At 39.7% G+C, this 25,539-nt stretch overlaps 1 protein-coding gene across 2 annotated transcripts in view; it reads right to left on the bottom strand.

Moving 5' to 3' along the window:
* Nucleotides 1-23,770, bottom strand: part of LOC110460908 — a 33,159-nt gene extending 9,389 nt beyond the window's left edge. The window contains exons 1-5 of one of the 2 annotated variants that reach the window (XM_021514117.1): nucleotides 23,605-23,770; nucleotides 15,874-15,933; nucleotides 15,023-15,371; nucleotides 6,738-6,989; nucleotides 1,589-1,798 (exon numbers count right to left, since the gene is read on the bottom strand). In XM_021514117.1, the coding sequence (XP_021369792.1) occupies nucleotides 1,589-1,798; nucleotides 6,738-6,989; nucleotides 15,023-15,371; nucleotides 15,874-15,933 (871 nt within the window). In that variant the 5' untranslated portion in view covers nucleotides 23,605-23,770. Of the gene's footprint in view, nucleotides 1-1,588; nucleotides 1,799-6,737; nucleotides 6,990-15,022; nucleotides 15,372-15,873; nucleotides 15,934-23,059; nucleotides 23,149-23,604 lie in introns of those variants that run through there. The other variant, XM_021514116.1, reaches the window with a different exon arrangement.
* Nucleotides 23,771-25,539: the final 1,769 nt, after the last annotated feature.

The following is a 25,539-nucleotide window of genomic DNA, read 5'->3' as shown; positions in this document are numbered from 1 at the left end:
ATGTATTTACCTACATTTACCCAAATGGCCCCAACCCTCTACCCCTATACGGCATTTCCCTCTTTATTCAATGCTAAATAGTTTCCCAAAGAATGCTTCAAACCAAATAATGACACTATTCCAAACTTATAAGAACGGAGTATTATTGTTGAAATATTCCTTTATTTCCATAATTTTGGCCCCATCCCCCTGCTCCCAGGGGACAATACCATTCATTACACAGGGTTGAATCCCATTGACCAAAGTATTCTCCAGGCCAATTTAGATAAAACATTGCTTTTCTCACATTCCAGAAGTATGACTTTAAAGATTTACTTGAAATTCCTTATTAGGCCCTGCTTTCTGCCTACAGGAGGGCGGCGGGGACACATCCATCATTTATACCATACTGATTCCCTTTGCCAAAGGATGTTCAAGGCTAGTTAAGATTAAAATCCCTTCAGCGTTACTCAAGGAGATGGATCTTAAATATTTTACCCAGCCCCTCTGTCCCCAGAGGGGACACTTCTTTCTTTATATCCCCCCCCGGGTTATATTGGAATCAACTTGTCCGTCGGTCCGTAGACAAAACTTGTCCGGCTATGCATTCGCTCATTTTTCTATAGCTTTCTTTGAATTTGTTTAATGCCCTTTTACATAATAAAACAAATGATAAAAAATCTTACAAAACCTTTTGTTTTGGACCGTCTATGCATTTGCTAATTTTTAAATAGATTTCTTTAAAAAATTTGTGTAGTGGCAGCACAATATGTAATTGTGCCCCCTGAAATTATTTAGTGTTTTAGACCTTTTTAAGGGAGTATATCCGTTTACGTATTTTTTTTTACAAAACTTGTCTTGCTCATTTTTCAATAGATTTCTTAGAAACGTTTTTGTGTAGATGTAGAATCATATGTTGTTGTGCCCCTGAACAGGTTTTCGCTTCTGACCTTTTTAAGAGATTTATGCCAATTTGCCTAAAGAAATTGACAAAACTTTGTCCGCCTTGTATTTGCTCATTTTTCAATAGATTGTTTTGAAACTTTTTGTGTAGTGGCAGTACCATGGCCTAATTTTAACGGTTTTAACATGAAAAACGTGTTTTGCCCGCCCAAAAAAACCCAAAAAACCCAAGGGGATTGAAAAATTAAACTAGATGTACGTACAGACAATGGCATTTCCATTGTCATTACACAATTTACCTGTATGCGGGGGGGGGGGGGGGGGGGGGGATAAACTGGTCATCCCCTTCGGTGACAACTTTTGTTTAAACAAAATTGATTCCCCTGATCCTGGCAATGCTACACACCAAATGAGATTAAATTCTATTTAGCCATTCTGCACTCATAGGCCTTTCGGTGAATAATAGACAGATGGACAATGGATGGTGCACCACGGCATTAACTCATTTGCCCTAAGACAAGTGAGCTAGAAAGTTTGTCAGTGTCGTAACTTCACTATTTTCGAAATCCCGAACGGGTGAACAATCATTCAACATAAATTACAATTTTCATTTTTTTCTTTGATATCAATCAATCAATAAATCACAAAAACTAATTTCTGTTACCAGTGTGTAATAATGCCGATATGATCGGACTAACTTTCATACCTTTGATGTGACTAATTTCTTTTGACAGGGCGTTCAGAGTGTCCTTCATTGAGCTAGCATCCTCCTTCATGGCACCGACATCCTCCTTTAGTCTACCAACATCCTCCTTCATGGTACCGACATCATCCTTCATGGCCCTGACATTCTCCTTCAATGTTTTGGCATCTTCCTTCAGAGCATTGGTATCCTCTTTGACTATGCTGTAATCATCTGAAGATATACAAGCAAAGCATATATTTGCTATGTATGTCAGTGAATTGACAAACATAGGAAACATTTACATATGATCCTAGAGTGATCTTGGCACCAATCATGGGAAGATCTTCAGTCGTTTGAAGTTTTTAACATGTTTGACGCTTGTGATTTTGAATAGGATTCAAACCAAAGTGTTGTTAGTTAAATTAATGATTTCGACATCTTCCAATTTTCCTTAAGATATAAAATGTACTACTCTATAACGAAATATAAATGTTTATACAAAATTAAATGAATTCTGGAGCCATGCATTGCACTTGACTGGGTATGACCCTTAAAAGCATTTCTGTTGCCCCTGTCAGTACAAGCAACAATGTATTAACTATTTTATACTGACAAAATTGTATTCTGAACTGCCTCAATGATATTTCACAGGTACCAGAAATGCATATAGGATGAAGTACAATATCTCTGTGGTTATTGTCAAAATAAGATGCATCTAAAAGTAGTGAATCAACTGTAACTTGTATCAAGTTCTCTAACATGAATATGATAACATTAAGCATATAGAATGACTTCTATTACATAATACAGTAGTTGTCAATTTCTAATCAAAATTAATGCCAGCATTTCTGTTAGGTTTAATTTAGTGTTATTGGGTTCAAGTCCTATTCATTCATGTGTGTAGGTTGGTGTATTAGCCTCCTTGCGATAGCGCCGATCTGATGCCATTTTGGTTTCTCGGTTGTTGAGAAGTTGATTGAAAGTTTTTAAGACAACTGACCACTCTGAACTTGAATATCAGCACCCTTTGTGTTATTAAGAATTCGTATAAAGGTTTTAAACATATTTGACCTCTGTGCCCTTGATTATGGTAATGGTTATTTTTCTAAGTTAATTTACTAAATGCCTCATTATAATTACCTTTTCCCTTCAACAAACTCTTAATATTAGGACCTAAGGATCTTTCAGGTCAATTGTTTTACTTTATACGAATTATCCATTATCAAGAAATAGGATTTACCTATAATCCCCAATAAGGCCCCGTCCCTATGTCCCCAGCATAGCCACACCCTCCCCTTGTACAATGATGCTCCTTGGCTCAAGGATGCTCTAGAAAGTTTCAGCTTCCAGTGACAAAAAACTTAATAACCACCTTATTCAATATCTAGCATACAGATTTCAGACTTAAAAGTATTTGAAACTAGCACCTCTGATTCTAAACAAGGAAAATGAAGAAACTCAAGGTTATAATAATTCCAATCAAGTTATTAACATGTAATATTCAAAGTATCATTTGCCATTATACACCATAATAAATTTTGCCCCCCCCCTCCTTCCCCAGGGGATAAACGTGAGACCCTAGGGTCATAAACCTTAAGACCCTTCCATCTATGAAGAGTATTTGATTCTACCACATCTGGGTCTTGAGAAGAAGATTTTTGAAATTTTAGTCAATTTGACCCTTTTTGGCCCCGCCCCTCAGGCCCCTGGGGGCTTGGGACTAAACCGGCCACTATTTTTGTTGACCTTTGTCCATGGAAGGTCCCTGCAAAATTTCATTGAAATTGGTGCAGGGGTTTTGGAGAAGAAGTTGAAAATGTAAATTGTTTACGGACGCACGACAGACGACGACGGACAAAAGGCTATCGCAATAGGTCATTTGAGACTTTGTCTTAGGTGACCTAAAAATCCCATCAGCGATACTCAAGGAGAAGGATCTTAAATATTTGCCTAAAATTTCCCTATTTGGCCCTGCCCCTCTTCCCCCAGAGGGGACATTTCTTTCTTTATACCCCCCTGGGTTGTATTGGAATCAACTTGTCCGTCGGTCCACAGACAAACTTTGTCCATTTATGAATTTGCTAATTTTTCAATAGAGTTCTTTAAAACAGAAGTGTAGTGGCAGAACAGTATGTAATTGTGCCCCGTGAAATTATTTAGCGTTTCAGACCTTTTAAAGGGAGTATATCCTTTTACGTAAACAAGAGGCCCAGAGGGCCGGTATCGCTCACCTGAATATGTTTAAAATAATTGGTATGAAGTAAAGATATAGTACTCCATGGTAGATGCTGTCATATGAAATTTCAGAAAGATCCATCTAGTACTTGAGATATATAGCGAGAACAAACTTGAAACAGAGCCCCACCCCTATTCCCCTAGGGGGTCATACCCATCAATTATACAAAATTGAGACCCCTTGGCCCAAGGATGCTCCAGACTAAATAACGATAAAATCACTTAATCCTGAAGGTCAAAGAAGGATTTTAAAGGTTTTACCTCTATTTCTCCTATTGGGCCCCGCCCTTCTGCCCCCTGGAAGTTCACCACATCCACTGCTTATACAAAATTGAGTCCCCTTGGCCCAATGATTCTTCATACCAAATTTGGACAAAAGCCTGTCATTCCTACAGAAGAAAACAGATTTTGAAGCTTTATCTCTATTTCCCCTATTGGCCCCCTCCCTTCTGCCCCCAGGGAGGCCACACTCGCTGTTTATACGAAATTGAGTCCCTTTTGCCCAATGATGCTCTAGACTGAATAAGGATAAAATCCCTTAATCCCTATGGTAGAAGTAGGATTATAAAGGTTTTACCTCTATTTCCGCTATTGGGCCCCACCCCTCAGGTCCCAGGAAGGCCACACCCACTGTTTACACAAAATTGGTTTCCCTTTACCCAAGGATGTTCCACACCATGCAAATATGGATCAAATCCTTTCATTCCTATAGAAGAAGGATTTAAAAGAACAAGAGGCCCATGGGCCTTAACGGTCACCTGCTATATTTATACAGAGAGTTGATTTCGTTTTTAACATGAACAGAAATATTATTCAAAGTGACAAAAAACAATAAAACCACCTTATTCAATATCAAGCATTCAGATTTCAGACTAAAAAGGATTTGAAACTAGCACCTCTGATTCTAAACAAGGAAAATGAAGAAATTTTAGCACACTGACTCCCTTGAGCCCCACCCTACCGCCCTTGGGGGTAGGGCTAGCTCAAAAATTTTAAAGTATCAAACTGTCAACTCAAGGTTATAATTCCAATCAAGTTATTAACATGTAATATTCAAAGTATCATTTGCCATTATAAACCATAATAAATTTTGCCCCCCCCCCACTCCTTCCCCAGGGGGTAAACGTGAGACCCTAGGGTCATAAACCTTAAGACCCTTCCATCTATGAAGAGTATTTGATTCTACCATATCTGGATCTTGAGAAGAAGATTTTTTTAATTTCAGTAAATTCGTCCCTTTTTGGCCCCACCAATCAGCCCCTGGGGGTTAGTCAGAGCTGGTATGGGCTTATTATCAAACTGCTACCTAATACTGATAATGCTAACCCAAATTGAATTCTTTCCAATGCAAATTAAACAAATGTTGGTCCAAAATGTGATTTCCCTATATAAACTATAGTAAAGTTTACCCCCTCCCCAGGGGTAAACGTGAGACCCCAGGGTCAAGAAATTCACAATTTCGGTAAAGCTCCTTAAGACCCTTCAATCTATGAAGAGAATTTGATTCTACTATATCACGGACGACGGACGACGACGGACAAAAGGCGATCGCAATAGGTCACTTGAGACTTTGTCTCAGGTGACCTAATAATTTGCTATATTTCCCATATTGGGCCCCGCCCCTCAGGCCCCTGAGGGGCCAGACCCACGGTTTATACAAAATTGGTTCCCCTTCACTCAAAGACACTTCAGCCCAAATATTGAACAAATCCTTTCATTCCTACAGAAGAAGAAGGATTTTAAAGAATTTGCTATATTTCCCCTATTGGGCCCTGTCCCTCAGCCCCGCGGGGGGCCATACCCATCTTTTATACAAAATTGGTTTCCCTTTACCCAAGGATGCCCCACACCAAATATGGAACAAATCCTTTCATTCCTACAGAAAAAGAAAGATTTTAAAGATGAAATTGCTATATTTCCCCTATTGGGCCCTGTCCCTCAGGCCTCTGGGGGGCCAGACCCACCATATATGAAAAATTGGATATTCTCCCCCCAAGGATGCTTCACACCAAATTTTGTTGAAATCCGCTTAGTGGTTCATGACAAGTAGTGTAAAGTTGACGGACGACGGACGCAAGTCGGACGACGGACGCTGCGGTATGGCATAAGCTCACCATTGTCCTTCTGACCAGGTGAGCTAAAAAAATAACAAAACTTTGTCTTGCTATGCACTTGCTCATTTTTCAATAGATTTCTTAAAAACTTTTTTGTATAGATGTAGAATCATGTTGTTGTGCCCCTGATCAATTTTTTGTTTCGGACCTTTTTAAGGGATTTATGCCAATTTGCCTAAGAAAATTGACAAAACTTTGTCCAGCTTTGTATTTGCGCATTTTTCTCGATAGATTTCTTTGCAACTTTTTGCGTAGTGGAAGTACCATGCCAAGGTGTCAACCCTTCCACTTTTGGCCTAACCTTAACGGTTTAAACATTAAAAACGTGTTTCACTCGCCCCAAAAATAAACAAAAACCAAGGGGATCGAAAAATTAAAACTAGGTTAAGACAATGGCATTTCCATTGTCATTATACAATTTACCTGTATGCAGGGGATATTCTTGTCATCCCCCTCGGTGACAACTTTTTTTTAAACAATATTGATTCCCCTGATCCTGGCAATGCTACACACCAAATAAGGTTAAATTTCATTAAGCCATTCTGCACTAGTAGGCTTTTCGGTGAATAATAGACAGATGGACAATGGATGGTGCACCACGGCATAAACTCATTTGCCCCTAAGACAAGTGAGCTAGCAAGTTTGTCAGTGTCGTAACTTCACTATTTTCGAAATCCCGAACGGGTGAACAATCATTTAACATAAATTAAAGTTTTTCTTTTTTTCTTTGATATCAATCAATCAATAAATCACAAAAACTAAATTATGTTACCAGTGTGTCCGGGTTTTAAATGCTGATATGATCGGACTAACTTTCATACCTTCAATGTAACTAATATCTTTTGACAGGGCGTTCAGAGTGTCCTTCATTGAGCTAACACCCTCCTTCACGGCACCAACATCCTCCTTTAGTCTACCAACACCCTCCTTCACGGCACCAACATCCTCCTTTAGTCTACCAACATCCTCCTTCATGGTACCGACATCAACATTCATGGCCCTGACATTCTCCTTCAATGTTTTGGCATCTTCCTTCAGAGCATTGGTATCCTCTTTGACTATGCTGTAATCATCTGAAGATATACAAGCAAAGCATATATTTGCTATGTATGTCAGTGAATTGACAAACATAGGAAACATTTACATATGATCCTAGAGTGATCTTGGCACCAAGCATTGGAAGATCTTTAGTTCTTTGAAGATTTTAACATATTTGATGCTTGTGACCTTGAATACGATTCCAACCAAAGTGTTGTTAGTTAAATTAACGATTCCGACATCTTCAAATTTTCTTTAAGATATAAAATGTACTACTTTATCCTGAAATATAAACGTTTATACAAAATTAAAAGAATTCTGGTGCCATGCATTGCATTTGACTGGGTATGATGCTTACAAGCATTTCTGTTTGTTCTCTATCTCACCCTTGCTTGTTATAACCCTGAAGTTATTCAGACCCACCATTTATACAAAATCGATTTACCTTCCAAATTGGATGCTACTGTTCAAATTTGGTCATAATACCTTCATCCCATTTATGGAAGAAAAAGGATATTAAAGCTATTCATCTATATCCCTCATTGGGCCTGCTCTCTGCCCCTAGGGGGGGGGGGGGGCGAGGCCCTCCGTTTATACAATATTGGTTCCCCTTCAATGAAGGGTGCTTCATACCAAATTTGGACAAAATCCTGTCCTTCCTACAGCAGAAGAAGGATTTTGATGAATTTGCTATGTTTCCCCTATTGGGGCCCGCCCCTCTGNCTTTAATCCCTATGGTAGAAGAAGGATTTTTAAGCTTTTACCTCTATTTCCCCTATTGGGCCCTTCCCCTCTGCACCCAGGGGAGGTCACACCCACCGTTTATACCCAAATTGAGTCCCTTTGGCCCAAGGATGCTCCAGACTACATAAGGATAAAATCCCTTAATGCCTACAGTAGAAGAAGGATACTTGATACAAAATTGAGTCCCCTTTACCAAAGGATGCTCCACACCAAATATAGACCAAATCATTTCATCCCAACAGAAAAAGAAGGATTTGAAAGAATAATTTGCTATGTTTCCCCTATTGGGCCCCGTCCTTCAGGCCCCTGGGGGCTAGACCCACAGTTTATACAAAATTGGTTCCCCTTCACCCAAGGATACTTCAGACCAAATATGGAACAAATCCTTTCATTCCTACAGAAGAAGGATTTTTAAGAATAATTTGCTATATTTCCCCTATTTGACCCCGCCCCTCAGCCCCCAGGGGGGGGGGGCACACCCACGGTTTATAGAAAATTGGTCCCCCTTTACCCAAGGATGCTCCACACCAAATATGGACTTAATCCTTTCATTTCTACAGAAGAGCAAGGATTTTAAAGAATAATTTGCTGTTTCCCCTATTGGGCCCTGCCCTTCAGGCCCCTGGGGGGCTAGACCCACGGTTTATACAAAAATGGTTCCCCTTCACCCAAGGATGCTTTAGACCAAAATATGGAACAAATCCTTTCATTCCTACAGAAGAAGAAGGATTTTAAAGAATAATTTGCTATGTTACCCCTATTGGGCCCCACCCTTCAGGCCCCTGGAGGGCTAGACCCACAGTTGATATAAAATTGGTTCCCCTAGGCCTTCACCTAAGGATGCTTATATTCAGACCAAATATGGAACAAATGCTTTCATTCCTACGGCCCCTGGGGGTCCACACCCACGGCTTAAACAAAATTGAGTTCCCTTGGCCTAAACATGCTCCAGACATAAATTAGTAAAAATCTACTCGGCCGTTCAGGACTAGTAGTTTTTTAAAGGAAAAGTTGATGGACGGATGGACGACGGACGCTGCGGTATGGCATAAGCTCACAATGGTCCTTTGGACCAGTGAGCTAAAAATAAAGTCCCCTTGGCCTAAAGATGCTCCAGACCAAATTTACTCAAAATCTACTTGGCCGTTCAGGACTAGTAGTATTTAAAAGGAAAAGTTGACGGCCGGACGCCGGACGCTGCGGTATGGCATCAGCTCACCATGGTCCTTCGGACCAGGTGACTAAAAATCAGCTTAAAAAAATATATTGCGATACAGCAATATTTCGTCTGTATTGCGATATACCTGTTTTCCGATATATTGCCACAGTCTTAACACACAGCCACACACATATGTATACTGAACACACTTACATTTACTCAGGATACATACAAACATATATGACATATGAAAATATTGTAAACATACACACATTCATGCATAAACATAACACAAATCAATACATGTAAGGTTATGCAATAATGCAAATGATCTCTAAACTGTTTCATTACTACACAGCATTATTACAAGGGGAGTCATCAGAACATATATACATGTATAAATCGAGAAAGCATACTTACATACATGCATGCAGATATGCACAAATATACACATTTATTACATACTTACTAATAAATACGTTTTTTTTTGTATATGCGATACGACACAATTGCTCTAACCCATATCAGCCCTCGCCGTATCACACCCCAAAACCCGTATCAGCTCCCGCCGTATCACACCCCAAAACCCGTATCAGCCCGCAAAACCCATATCACACCCCTTTTGGAAAAAAAATCGTTTTTCAAAATTATCACAGAACTCTGGATAAACTGAAGCACCAGACTCATTGCCTTGATGAATTTCTCCTGAGTTGAAAAGACTATACCCTTGGTTATGTTGAACCAGTAGCCTAGGAACACAAAGTCCTGGAAGGGAGACAGTTCTGATTTCTCTCGGGAGGGGATGAACCCGACCTTGAGCAAAAGACTCAGAACCAGTCGAGTATCCTGCATCAAGGACTCCCTCAGTGAATGAAGCATGAGGGAGTCATCGAAGTAAATATGGATGTTGATACTCTGCTGGTGCAGGAAACCTACCACAACCTGCAGTAGTTTGGTAAAAACCATGGGGGCTGTGGTAAGGCAAAAAGGCATAGCCCGGACCTGGAATATCTTGCCCTCGCATGAGAAGGGAAGACACTTCCTGTCCGACTTCCTGATGGGAATGTAAAAGTCGGCATCCTTCAAGTCTATTGAAGTAGCTCACATTCCCTCCCTGACTGAGGCAATAATGCCTCTCGGGGTCTCCATCTGAAAGTGGGGAGAGTCCACGAACTGATTGAAGGCCCTTAGGTCTATAATTGGGGGCCAAGCTTCTGACTTCTTCACCAGAAAAGTTCGGGAATAGAAGCCTGGAGAGCACCGGCACCGTGGGAGCACTGCAACTGTACCCTTCCCGACTAGGGTAGCAATTTCCCGTCTGACAGCTAGAGCCTTCTCTGCATCCTATGGAGGTGGGGAAAAGATTGGCTCTGCTGTGAGCGGAGGTTCCCGTATCAACGGGATGCTCAATCCTTCCGCAACTATTGACAATCCCCAAATGGCCTGAGTAATCTCCTTCCATTGAGGAAGGTAAGCGGACAGTCCACCTTCTACTGGAAGGTCCGGTTGAGGAAGGCCAAGACCTTCCCAAACGTCTATGGGACTGTCTACGACCACCGTTAAAAGACCAGGTAAATGAGACCTCTGATCTACTTGCCCGGACTGAAACGGAAAAGTTGTGGAAGGAGGGAAGAAGTCAGGAACACTGGGGTTCCAGTCTTACCAGCAGCTGACACTTTTGAAACCAAAAGTGCCAAGGCTACTGGGTACTCCATAACTTCTTTCTGAATAGAAGGAAGGGCACCCCCGAAGAGCCAAGGACCCTCGAAGGGAGGAGACAAAAGCCTGGAAAGGTAAGGTTCTTCAATAGGCTTACCATTAAGCACAGAGGCCCGCCTGGTAAGAACCAAATTGGCCAGCAGTGTACACTGCAAACCTGCAGAGGCCTTCAGACAGTTGTGCAAGGATGAGGTCACCCTATCCTGCACAGCCCATCTGTCACTCTCATCAACCTCTGACTCCCCGGTGGGCACTTCAAATAAACGGAAAAGGGTCACCGTCAGGAAATCAAAATATGAGAATACCTGAAGAGAAAGCTGCAGGATTTTCTCCAGTTTGGGGTGTTCCTTGGCAGAGAACACCACCTGGTCAGTCGCCAGTCCTGGCCATTGCCGAAAGCTCGTGAGTTTTCAGCTTAGCTGGTTGACTCTCAAGTTTGGTGTTGTAAATGGCGTAGTCCGAGGACCTAACCTCAGACAAATCTGCCAAACTCAACTGCAGGCCAGCTGCACCAGATGCACGAGAGGACAAACCAGCCTTCTCTGCCATCCTAGCATGGGCGATAGCCAAAGCCGAGGAAACAACAAAACCCTCAGACAAAGACTTGTCGAAACGAGTCGAAACCTTAGGCGGAACAAGCTGACTCAGCACCGTTGTCGCCTCCGGATTCTGAGGATTCTGGCTACGTCGGCGCTTCGCATGCCAGCCAGAGCACGGTGGGCTTCAGCCTCAACCTCCGGCTCTACCTCAATCTCAACCAACACATCATCTTCAGATTCCGAAGAATACGAATCATGACGAGACGAAGGAGGTTCTGACTGAAAATCAGTCATCACACTCCCAGGTGACAGGCTGAGGACGTCATCGTCCCTGTCCCCCTTCTCCATTTCAGTACCCTTCCTTGAAGTAGACACTGAAGTATCTACTGTTAAGGGCAAGGTAGAGTTCTGGAGACTCTCTGAGAAAGTCGGGGTAGAAGCTCTCTTAGGCTCCGACGGGCCAAGATGAGACTCTGAAGACCTACAAGAGGGGGGGATATTGGTCTTGGAGCCAGATGTCCTAAAAGCCCTAATAGGTCTTTTAAACACAAACTTCTCCCCAGCCCCAGAGGTGGGTAGAAGCTTGGCATTCAGCGAGCCCCCAACACTGATTAAATCCCGGAGGACTAACCAGAGTTGTACCCAAATCCCTGAGGAAATGGGGCCCTAGGACCAGAAGGAAATGAGTGACCCCAGTACTGACCAAACTAATCAGTGGGTACATGGGAAGGAATACCCTGACCAAAAGGAAAAGGTGAACCGCCACTCCCTCCTGGAGCGAAACCAGAAATGAAAAGCCTAGGGCCAGACATATGACCAGTTTGCTGCTGGAAAGCACCAAAACTATGATGCATAGTACTCCAAGCATGAGGCCCAAAGGACTCATACCCGAGACCATGGGGTGTCGTCCTACTCTTGTCAGACTTGTCACCTTCTCCATTACCCATAGGCACGGCCAATGGGTTTCATATGGTGCAAGCTGGCACGGAATCGACCCCAACAGGGTTGATACCGGATACTTGACCAGGAAAGAGAAGGGACCGTGGAGAGTCATGAGAGGTGGCAGTGCTGCTACACTCTGTTGGGCCAAGAAATTTCAAAGAATTATCACTCCCCATCACAGCAGAGGACCCAAAAGGATCCTCATTCATGACTCTATCCCTACCAACAGACGCTCCAGGACTGACTAAAAAGTCAGAGACTAGAGGAGGGCCCAACCTTTCCAGAGATGAACTTACACCAATGGAAGGGGCAACATGATAGCCAACACCTGTGCTCTCTAGACAAGAGCCAGCCAAGGGCTGGATAGTCTTGGGACCCGGCAGGGCCTCTGCCAACAAGGTACCTGCCGGAGGACTCTCTATGGGGTCACCGGTACTACCGGAGGAGGACCTAGTCTTGTCCTTCCTCTTACCCCGTTTGTCAGACTTGGAGGAGTCCTTCATGATTCACAAACAACAAGATAAACAAACAATTCAGCCTTTATTTGTAAAATAAAATAATTTTAATTCATAACAAGAGGCCCAAGCGCCTTAGCGGTCACCTGAGTTATATCATAGGTACTGGTAGCTTTATTTTATTGTTTAGATGTAATGTGGAAATCAGCATGTAAACTAAGTGAAATACAATACTTGTCATGTCATCAAAGGATAAGAATTTTAAAATATTTGTAAATGTTCCCTTTCGGGCCCCTCTCTAACCCCTGGGGATGGGGCAGGAATTTCAAGTTTACAATTTGATGATACCGTAACCCACCAAAGATGATTCTGACCAAGTAAAAATAATTTCCAAATGAAAATTGTCAAAATATACCCAAAAGTGTTGTTTCCCTATATAAACTATAGTAAACTTTACCCCCTCCCCAAGGGTGAACGGATAGCTCGGGGGTCCTGAAATTTACAATTTTAATAAAGCCCCTGATGATCTTTCCATCCATGCAGAGAAAATGACTGTAATACCTCTGAGTCTGGAGAAGAAGATTTTTGAAATATTGGTTAATTTTCCCTTTTGGGCCCCGCCCTGGCTCCTAGGGTTGGGGTAGGAATCCCATTTGGTACAATTTGGTAGCCTCATCTACCAAGGATGATTGTGACCAAGTTTGAAAAAATTCCATCCACTTGTTCTTGAGAAGAAGTTGATAATGTAAAAGTTTACGCACGACGGACGACGGACAATGGACGACGACGGACGGAAAGTGATTGGAATAGGTCACTTGAGCAAAGCTCAGGTGACCTAAAAATCACCGTACACGGAAACGAAAGTGAAACACTCATGAAAACGAACAGGGACCAAAGCATGTGGCAATGGTACCGATAATTACAACGAAATACAGTGAAAAAAGGCAAAAAAGATAGATAAACAATAGCAGGGAAACTGGTTTAATAAACGAAGTATGAAAACAAACAATGACACAGGTTACCGCCTCGGAAAACTTGATTGAAGTCCAGGGTAAAAATAACAGCCATGTGCTTCTTCGAGTTGAAGAAAAGAGGAAGTTGGAGGTGCGCACGCATCCTACACCCATATGTCCGGTTTGGACAGGGAGTAGTTTCATATTTGCGCTGGGCATTTTAAACTTTCCTTTGGGAGTTAAAGAACTGGTAGTTGGAGATCATTTGCATAATAATTGGACGTGGTAAGTATTGTTTTTGATATAAAATTAAAGATTTAATGACCACTGTGACCTTGAATATGAGCGAAGGTCATTCATTTGATCAAACTTGGTAGCCCTTCATATCAGCAAATTTCTGACCAAATATCATTATCCTAGGCCTCTTGGTTATTCAGAAGTAGTTTCTTAAAGGTTTAAAACATTTGACCCCTGTGACCTTGAATATAAGTCAAGGTCATTCGTTTGAACAAACTTGATAGCCCTTTATCCCAGCATGTTACTGATCAAATATCATTAACCTAGGCCTCTTGGTTATTCAGAAGAAGTTGTTTAAAGGTTTTAAACATTTTTGACCCCTGTAACCTTGAATATAAGTAAAGGTCATTCATTTGAACAAACTTGGAAGTTCTTCATCACAGCATGCTACTGACCAAATAGCATCATTCTAGGCCTTTTGGTTATTGAGAAGAAGTTGTTTAAAGGTTTTTAATATTGTTGACCCCTGTGACCTTGAAACAGATGAAGGTCATTCATTTGAATAAACTTGCGCATTTGGTAACCTTTCATCTAAGCATGATACTGGTCAAATATCATTATCCTATGCCTCTTGGGTATTCAGAAGAAGTTGTTAAAGGGTTTTAAACATATTTGACCCCTGTGACCTTGAAAATTGGTGAAGGTTTTTTGTTTGAACAAACTTGGTAGCCCTTTATCCCAGCATGCTCCTGGCCAAATATCATCATCCAAAGCTGTTTGATTACTCAGAAGAAGTCGTTTAAAGTTTTTAACATATTAGACCCTTGTAACCTTGAAAATGGATGAAGGTCATTTGTTTGCAAAAACTTGGTAGCCCTTGATTCCACATGCTACTGGCCAAATATCTCACCGTAGGCCTTTTGGTTACTGAAAAGAAGTTGTTTAAGGTAAAAAGTTGACGCTGTACAGACGAATGCCGGCCGGACGCCGGACGACGCACCATGTCATAAGCTCACTTGCCCTTCAGGCAGGTGAGCTAACAATGTTATTTACCTGTTATGTTACCTGAAAGCATTCTTGATAGTCTAAAGGTCACTGTAATGCTGTGTAACAGGCATTGTAAAATTAAACATACAGTGTACCTTATTCCATACGAGGGCTTCAGTTTTTTTTCATTCCGTAATATTGATCAACCAATTCTGCCGAATCACACATTTGTGCGGAGAAAAGCGCACAACGGGGTGAACGATGTGCGCACGATATTTTTGGTGCGTTGTGCGGAATAGTAAACATTAAAGAACACGTTAGTGAGTAACTTACAATTCTGTGTGGTTTTTGGAGGTTTATGTGTTGGTGGATCCTCACATATAGCATGGTGTTTGTCGTGTGGATCCTTCAGTACCTTTCCTGACGGACAGTCACATGTCAAATTGTTTGTTGACGAGCAGCTAGACACCACAATAAGATTATTTGACTCACAGAATGATGAACATATTGCACAACTGGTATGAACACCGGGGACACTGGAGTAATAACCCTGTGGACACACCCTACAGGCTGCGATGGTGTTATTTGTGGTGCAATCTCCAGAGAGGTAAAACCCTGGTGGACATTCAAAACATGACAGGTTCGAATTCTCTTTTGTGATGTAAGGGCGTAGTTCTGTGGTCTGCATAGAAAAAGAGTAAAACAAAACAAAAGTAATCATGTTTCCTTTTTATAAAGACATTTTCACATATATATGTAAGGAATGAGATCAAAACCGAAGTAACTGGTTTGGTCCTCTTAATGTATCGCTATATTGAAACAAATAGCAAACTCATCTGATTGTATCTTTTTCAAATACTCGTTTAGAGAAAATAACTAATAATTAATTGTGAAAATCTGTTCTATGCAGAAGAGCTTTAATAACAAAAAAATATATAATAGAGTGTTACATAACCATTTTACAACATTTCAAGCAGTGGTGATGAATCGTTTCCAGTTAGTTATATATACATATACAGCTGTATATCCGGAAACTAGATAAGGGGTTCTGTTTATCAAGAAATGATTTAACAACACCAGTGTAAAGAGAACAGTTCTATTAGGCGATGTATTAAAGATTATATTACACTGAGGTGATCGACACACCAAAAGAAAAGAAAGAACATCATGCACCGCCACCTTACCTGTGAAATGATGAATAATGCTGTTATAAAAACTTTGAACACCGATACACCCCGGGCCATCTAAAACAAATAACCAAACAGTGAACAATTCAATAAGGTGTGTTAATAACAACAAATGTACTAGTATGTAAAAGTTATTTCCCTTCCCATTTTAAAACTCAAAATGTGTATATCATTTGACGACCATGCATGCAGTGTCAATGCAAAGCATGTCACGAACCATCGTAAAACTCTTGTTATTAGACTTTCTATTGATTTTCTGTAAACAAAAAAAAAACATCTATATTTCTATGTAATTCGCATCCATGTTTTTGGATCCAAGTCACCAAATTATTCAGTCATTAAACACCACGATCCTATAAATGGAGGATATTTGGGCGTACAAATATATTGAAAAGCTTGTTCAAATGATTAGTGTAATATTGTTTCAATGTGGAATGGGTTATGGTACTATTGCCTGCATAACTGTGTAATTTTATAAACACTAATGACATGAAAGAGATATGTAGTTATCTGACTTAAAAGACATCTTTCATAAACACTGAAGAAATATGCATTCAATTCCTGAATAAAAGACTAAAGAGAGTTAAATTATGGACATTTAAGTCAGATACTCTGGTACACTTATTCCTCATCTGAATATGTGAAAAGCACCATGAATTGGAATCCATATTCCATAGCAAAACATTTATAACAAGAGGCCCAAAGGACCTGTATCGCTCACCTGAACATGTTTAAAATAATTGGTACGAAGTAAAGATATAGCACTCCATGGTAGGTGCTGTAAGTACATATGAAATTTCAGAAAGATCCATCCAGTAATTGAGATATAGCGAGAACAAAATTCAAACAGAGCCCCACCCCTATACCCCTAGGGGGGTCATATATACCCACCGTTTATACAAAATTGAGTCCCCTTGGCCCAAGAATGCTCCAGACTAAATAAGGATAAAATCCCTTAATCCCAATGGTCGAAGCAGGATTTGAAAGGTTTTACCTCTACTTCCCCTATTGGACCCGCCTCGATGCCTCATCGGGGATTAGACACACCGTTTATACAAAATTGGTTCCCCTTCACCCAAGGATGCTTCATACCAAATTTGGACAATATCCTGTCATTCGTACATAAGAAGAAGATATTTTAGGAATTTGCTATGTTTCCCCTATTGGGCCCCGCCCTTCTGCCCCCAGGGGGGCCACACTCACTGTGTATACAAAATTGAGTCCTTTTTGCCCAAGATCCTCCAGACCAATTGGGAAGAAATCCCTTCATCCCTATGGTAGAAGAAGGATTTTAAGGGTTTACCCAAGGATGCTCCAAACCAAATATGGACCAAATCCTTTCATTCCTAGAGAAGAAGAGGGATTTTAAAGAATAATTTGCTATGTTTTCCCTATTGGGCCTTGCCCCACAGGCCCCTGGGGGGCCAGACCCCAGTTTATACAAAATTGGTTCCCCTTCAACCAAGGATGCTTCAGATCAAATATGGACCAAATCCTTTCATTCCTACAGCATAAGAAGGATTTTAAAGAATTTGCTATATTTCCCCTATTTGTCCTTGCCCCACAGCCCCCAGGGGGGGCCAATCCCACCGTTTAAATGGAAAATGTAACTCGTGCATAATGTATCATAAAATTTCTCCTTCCTTGAAAACTGCATTCTATTTAATGTAAGCAGTGGAGTGTATCAAGTTGTATGTTACATTGACACGAAAAATAATGCAAAGCAACAAGAAAAAATACAGAAAAAGTGAAAAATGAAAATGTCTAAATAAAACTTTAGACAAGGTATTGGGTAACTTGGTTCTATAGGCAAACATAAGATTTTCATTAATTACTGATTGAGAAAGCATAATTTAGGTTTGGATATGTTGTTCATGTTACATGTAAATGCACCAAATTCATTAAATGTGTTTCCGACAAGGCTGGCGTTGATTTTATTTCAATAATTTCTCTTCATTTAGCAAACACATAACTTCAGCAATGCCTGGGACAATTTTTTTATTTGCATTCCTCAATGTGACACTATATTCTGAAATACTGAATTCTTGCCCATATATCCCCTACCAACTTGTTGAGAAGGGGATAGTAATAAAATAATTTAAATTTCATAAGCTCTCAAATATTTGAAATATTGAACAAGATTGTCATATATATATTTGTATCTTATTAATATCATCCGGTACATTTCTGGTCTGTCATGCAAATTCAAAGGCTTTCCTAATCAACTCAGCACCAATTCATAACAAATCACATACCTTAAACATAATTTTCTTCTATGTAATTCTTACATATAGACAGAAAATATTTGATCAGATCAATTTTGAGTGCTGGCTTTTATAGTGTGTGTATACATAGATACTCATGTGCATGCCTACGAATAAAAATAGGTACATTCTGATATTCCCTCCAGCTCCCCATAGCTAGGACATCACAGTGTTTTCATACTTCTATAAAGTTAAAGTCTCTGCTATAATTACTCCACATCACAATAATCTGCACTCAAACACACAACACTGATTAGATTAAACCAAAAATTAGGATACCTATAGGTTAAACAACGAGTCGTGTAATCTGTTTCTACCACAATCTCAGTCGGAAACAGCTGGAGTATTTCCTGATTTGAATAACATACACACATGTGTTTGTTGACAAGGCTGGCGTAGTGATATGACCCATATAATGTAAAAAGTCACTCATTAATATTCAAAAATGACTTTTTTTTTTATACAAATTTAACAATTTTCACAATTAATGTTTCCGTAACAACTTCTTGAAAAATTATAATAGATGAACGACTTTAAATACTGGGAGTAGCAGTATTGCATTAATTAATATAAAGTAACCACGGACTATATGCGCGTAAGCATATCGTACGAAGTTTGCCTCCCGCCAAGTGATGACGACAAACTAATCGCTGTCAATGTCCAAAACCTTAGGCCTGGGACGTTTCTTCGTGAGGTTCTATGATTGACGTTTTTGTGAGAATTCCGCAGGAGACAGTCTCTCCAAATACAGTCGAACCTCGTTATCTCGAAGTCGACGGGATCGTTGGGAAACTTCGAGTTATCCGAGTATTCGAGTTAAGCGAGTTCCTATGTTTGGCATAAAGCTTGGTAACAATATGAGGCTATATATGTCATTGATTTCTCTGACAATCAACGCATTTAAACAGTCGGATAAATGACAAAAAGATAATTCTATAAAATAACAACTTATTCATAATCATATTAATTAATAAATTAATATGATAATAAACACACATGATGTCTCCGACCTCGTGCTATGCTGATAGAAATATCAATGCGGAAATGAAAGTTCGCAAGTCTTTACACAAATCACTGTACTGGAGCGTACACATTGGATTGCTCAGTTGATTTCGACATTCCAAAAATGGGTATGAGTTAATCAGGAAACATATCCACATTGATAGACTCCAATGACACTTGACATCTCCTCAACACGACGTAGTCAACAATAATTATCGTATTGTTCCTATAATCTCTCAATTAGTTATCAATGCCATACAAGCTCCTGTAAAAACATAAACCGGCGAACCAGTCCTAGGTTGTGATTTTTACCGTGGAGCTTATTTACGCATGACCGCACACTGTGACCCATTTTCCAGTTAGAATGTGTCGGCAGCTTTAGTGTAAATAAAGTGCCATTCAAATTGTTTATGGGCTCGCAGTGAGTATTGATTGTTGTTAATCAACATTGATAAAGTTTGTTTCTTTATTTGAACAAAGTGTTTTTACAGTCAATCACATTTTAATGCCATAAAGTTAAATAGAAGTAATTATTACCGAGCGTAAGCTGCTCATTTAGAACGATGTTTACCGTAGCACTGCGTCTTATATGTATCAAATAATTAAAAAGTATATATGATACTGATAGACTTGTGAATCTTAAGAAACTTCGAGGTAGGAGATATTTTTATGTAGGATTTTCGTTGTTGGGACCTATGTTTCACTTCGGGATATCTGAGTTTTTCGAGTTTTCAGAGTTCGAATTATCAGAGTTTTTATTACTAAGATTAAGAAGAGTTTTGGACGGGACCGATGAAATACTTCGAGTTAAACGGGGTCTTCGAGTTATACGAGTTCAAGATAACGAGGTTTAACTGTATTGATAACGGGACGTGTGGAGAACAAAATATTTTCCGACACTGTTACAGATCTTGTTTGGGTTTATCAAGCGTCTGTAGCAATTTTGTCTGAAACTTAGCGATCAAATCTTTAAGCATCATTTTCTTTTGTTATTGCCCTAATAACCCCCTTTTCCCATCGCATAACCTCACAAAAGTCACCAAAATTTGCTGGATGTTGCAAGCAGTCAACGTAAAAAAAACAGCATGCGGCAAAAAAGTTGTCTGGTCAAGGTTCATCTTCTCGATCAATCAAAACTATGGAAGGTCATATACCGCGTGTGGTGTATAACTCATATTCATTAAACAGTCTGCATGTCTATACAATGATCTGAGAGTGGAATAACACAGCGTATTGTGGTAGAAATGGTATATACATGTACAAATATGCTGACAATACTTCTTCAACATGATAAAGGTGCTAGAGTCTAGCTGGGGCATGTTCTAATTCCTGCATGGATAATGTGGTGCTGCGACACGGTTCCAGAATGCCCGGGATTGGTTCCAACTACTAGCAGAGACAGGCGAAGATAACTGAGGTGTTTCGAGTGAGGATCAGTGTTGACGAGGATCCTAGACTGTACAGACGTACCTGCTTAGCGGAGCCGTCCCAGTAAGGAATTGTCATCACTCACAGTCGTCAGACTGCCTGTATGCTTGGAGGATATCACAGAGCTGTGGTGAGTAAGCGTATAAATTTAAGGCTAATCACAACATTTGGTGTCAGAATTTGGCGGAAGAGGATGGCCAGGAAACCGAATTCAAATTGGCCGCCATTTTGATGATTTGAATCAGTCTTCATTGTGTTTTCGTATGCGGGGGTCTTATGACTCGCGGGCAAATATAACAGCATACTGAACGATATTTAAACCCTTTGTTGTACAAAGGAGGCCTATACATTTAACTTCATACTTTATCGACATTGTTACATAGCGTAGCGAGTGTGTAGTGTAATTTGATGAGATGTAATCACTGTAGTATATTGTGACACTGGCTCAGGTCCTTGTTATCTACCCCTAATGTCGGACACTCTGACGTAGGGATAGTTATATTGGTGACAACTGTTTGTATTAGTTATTGCTTGTATTATGTGAAACCTGCCATTTCTTTGTGTATGTATAAATTGGGTATATCTGTCTAATATCTGCTTATCGTAACTATGTGTGCCTGCTATGTGTATCGTTCTACTGCTTTGTAATTTGTTTGTAAATAACTGGTTTTGCAGTAGGAGCACAATTTGGGACTGATAGAATATAAATTGTATTGTCGGACACTCTGATATACCTTTTTTATGTCAGTCAGGGTTAACGGGACTAGTTGTCATTTGTCTCTGATTTTTGTATCAGGATGTTGAACACTGATACCAATACAGCACTTGCCAGAAGTTGTATACATATAAGTTGGTATTATTTTATGATTGTTATATTTTCATATATATATACAAGAGGCCCAATGGGCCTGAATCGCTCACCTGGTATTAATTTCACACTTGTTATCTTAAAAGTGGACTAAAATACAACTACAGGCAGAATATTGGTGTTTGATTTATAAGAACCTATTAAAATATTTAAACATATGACACCCATGACGTTGAATGTTGAACAAGGATATTAGGTTGAACAGAATTTATAGTCTTCCAACCCAGCATGCTTCTGGGAAAATATCATTACCCTGGACCTTTTGGTTATACAGAACAAATCATTTTAAGATTTAAACAAATATTGACCACGGTGACCTTGAATATGGGTGAAGGTTATTCATTTGAACAAACTTGGCAACTCTTCATCCAAGCATGTAAATGGCCAAATGTCATCACCCTAGACCTCTTGGTTATTCAGGAGTTGTTTAAATGATTACAACATATTTGACCTCAGTGACCTTGAATATGATTCAAGGTAATTCATTTGAACAAACTTGGCAGCCCTTCATCCCAGCATGCTTCTGGCCAACTATCATCATTCATGTGCGACATGTGTGTGAAAGTGACGATTTGTTTCTAAAGTTTGAAGTGCGCTCCGGGCGCGGGTCGCATATTTCCCGCATATTATAGAGGGCCGGAGTTCTGACTTTAATCAGGGACGTATAGTGAAGGGGATTAGCAACTCCCTCTTTGCCTTACCAATTTTATGACACGTCAATCTAGACTTACCTCCCCCTGATTCAGGAGCAGATAGCGAGCGCCACCTATCTCAATTTTGACAAAGCAAGATGGCGTCGATACCGCTTCTTTAGATACACAAGTTGGCGTGAAAACAAACCAATCGCGACAAGTGTTCTTACGTCTTTTGTTTATCCCATTGTTATAAGCTGATTGTATTACTTATAATTGATAAAATCTGTGGTATCATAGTAATTGATGTCTCGTTTTTGGGGTATATTTTTCTATTTTTAAACGCGATGTAACGCGTGGTTCAGAGTATTGTGGTGGGCGTCGATAAACAAAAATGCGGGATAAAAAAACCCCACATGTATGTGAACCACCTCACTCCAAAAATATTTGACTGATCTTTTTTAAATTAGCAGCAATAGAAAGCTGAATAATTTTTATAACGACCCAACCCATTTTAATTGCAAATAATATAATTTAACTTGTGTTATTTTTGTGTCAAAAAGAGTAAATATCAGCATTATTTTTCACTGGAACGTAAATCATTATTGCGAAAGTAGTTGGTGACTGCTCACTGTTTTGATTNACGTGCTTTACGAAATGTGATTTGTTGTAATAGCCACCAGCACAGCCGAAAGGCTAGACATAGTGGCAACGAAAGCCCTGTCCCTGGAATAAAAAGAAGACCTCCTAATACACAGTCCCAATCAGGGCTAACCGTTATCAAAACACTCCCATCAATGAATCAGTTCCGTGCGTTGCCCATGTAATCGTACACAACTTTTAACCATTTGACCTCTATTGTTAGTCCAATATGTCAATCACTAAAACATGTAAACAAAATTATGTAACTTCCATTTTTGGCATTATTTCTCACAACCATTAATGAAAAGTGACAGAATAAAAGAAGAAGAAGAAAATGAAAACCATACCTTTGGTATAAATTAAATGTACCTATCAAATCTTCTGACCACAAGTGTTGAGTATGGGTCTTCCGCAGACTCGTCCGAGCAATCGCAGCAGGGACCCAGACTAATGTGTTGAGTAGGGGTACGGTTGAAACGGAACGTGTGGCGCAGAAATTTTCCACGATAAACAATGCACAGTTTCGGAGATTTAAAACAATGTATCAAGAATAATATGCCCTTCTTTCATCCGTCCACTAAATTACATAACGTATCTTAAAAACTACATGTGACTTGACATTGTTTAAGAAAGAAATAACGCAAATTGGCAAATAGTCAGCATTTTAGTTTCGATCATGTTACACATGAAATACACATTATCGTCGATTTCTAAATTATTAGATGATACATAAACATTTTTGTAACTATCACATTTAGAAAATAATGTTTGAAATTATTCGATATGTTTACAAAAAATATAAGCGATCGCGTTAATGAGATATTAAAATATCTTTATATTCCTAGTACGGGGTTTCAGTCCGGGTCCGGTAACGGGTACAAGATTTACCTACCACCCTTGAAGGATCCTGGAAGTGACGTCATTTTTCAAGGGAATTATTTAAACAAAAGGAAAGATCCATCTCCTGAAAGTCTTTTGCTTCCTGAGCAAGTACAATGCCCAGGATCCACACTGGGCCTTCTGTGCAGTCACACTCACAACAGAAAAAATATATTTGAAACAGCCTTTTCTTTGTTTTAAATGTGTAAATGTGTGTAACGTTATATATATATCAACAAAGATTCTACATATTACTTCCCCTCAGGCACAGGGGCACGTTACAAATGTCTGAAATACACACATATGCTATACTGATATGGGTCACAACACACATTTACATAGTCCAATATTTTTGATACGGTAACTTTTAAACGTAAAATGCAAAATAAGTACCAGGAAACGATGCGAGACATGATGTTTTATACATTGCGCCAAAAAGTATTTGCTGCTGGACTAGACTCTACTCGGGGGGCCTTGGGACTTTCCGTAGTATTTGGCAGTATGCTATAAAGACATGTCGTCGTCATTTCCGGGTCAGGTTCAAGTTAATCATGGCGGTAAAACTGCAAATTCCCCGAAAAAGTGCTTGATTGGATGTATTAGACGAATGATTACACAATTGATCATGATGGATTACTTTATTACAATTCAAACCGAAGCTATCGCCGCAGATCGCTGGAAAAAATAACAAAAGTAAGTGTTGAAAATCTTCATTTGAAATTTGGCGGTACCGGTAGTGCTCTGACGAAGCTTCTTCCCTTGTGTATGTTTATGTGTGTTGTGACCCATATCAGTATAGCATATGTGTGTATTTCAGACATTTGTAACGTGCCCCTGTGCCTCAGGTGAACAGTTACTTAAGAGAGAGACCTGGGTGTAACAATTGACAACAAACTAAAATTTAACCACCGTGTGAGTCATTCTGTTAACAAAGCAATCGCACACTAGGACTAATCTTTAAGACATTTACTTACTATGTTTCTTACACTTTACAAGAGTACGTCTCATTAATAATAGGCCCAGAACTTGGAATATGCTGCCCTGAGGTCTGTTCCCCTTTTCTGAAAAAGGACCAAATAGCCTTAGAAAATGTGCAGCGCAGAGCTACCAAAATAATTCAATCTCTAAAAAACCTTTCATATAATTTAAGAATATGAAGACTTAAAAATTAAGGCCTAATACCCACACTGGAATTATAGAAGAAAACGCAATGATCTAGTAGAGGTATATAAAATAATCAATAACATTGATATACTTGATAAAGATAAATTATTCACCTTTACACAAACAACAACAAGGAGAAACAACAAAAAACAGAGCAGGACCATGAGGGTCACTCAAAATGTTTTTATTAGAAGAGTAAAGTGATTCTTGGAACTCCCTCCCAACTGACAGTAGTAGAAGCCCCATCTCTAAACTGTTTTAAATCTTGTTTAAACACTTTTTGGAAAAATATACCGTCCAAGTTTTATCCCAGTATTTATGCTACACAACCAGTAAACAGTATGTTACCGAACCAAGATGCGCCTATATTAGCTACTTCGAGCTAACAACGGTGTCGACAAAGAGGTAAACAGGTAAACATATATATATACACATGTAGTATAACTACCAGCAACCAAGTAGCTCAATTGGTTAGAGCATCTGTCTTGGTGGGTCCCAGGTTCAAATCCAGTATGGCCATCCATTTTCTCTTTTCATATTACATTTGGGGTACGTGCAACAAAATATTCCCCTGGAAGGCTAGTCTGTATAGAGTCTCATGTACGTGTGTCTTTGGAATGTCAAACTCTACTTCGTCAATCTACACTCACCATGCAGCAACCTGAGGTACTGTAGCTCAGTGTGTTCGAGCGTCTGTCCAGAGCTAGATCTGTAACATTATTGATTATCACAAAATCAATATCTTATTTAAGTATCCTGGACTTCTTTGTATAGGTATTGTTTT

This window comes from Mizuhopecten yessoensis, unplaced genomic scaffold (genome assembly GCF_002113885.1).
Source record: "Mizuhopecten yessoensis strain PY_sf001 unplaced genomic scaffold, ASM211388v2 scaffold10519, whole genome shotgun sequence".
Lineage (NCBI taxonomy): Eukaryota > Metazoa > Mollusca > Bivalvia > Pectinida > Pectinidae > Mizuhopecten > Mizuhopecten yessoensis.
This window is presented reverse-complemented; position numbering and strand designations above follow the sequence as displayed.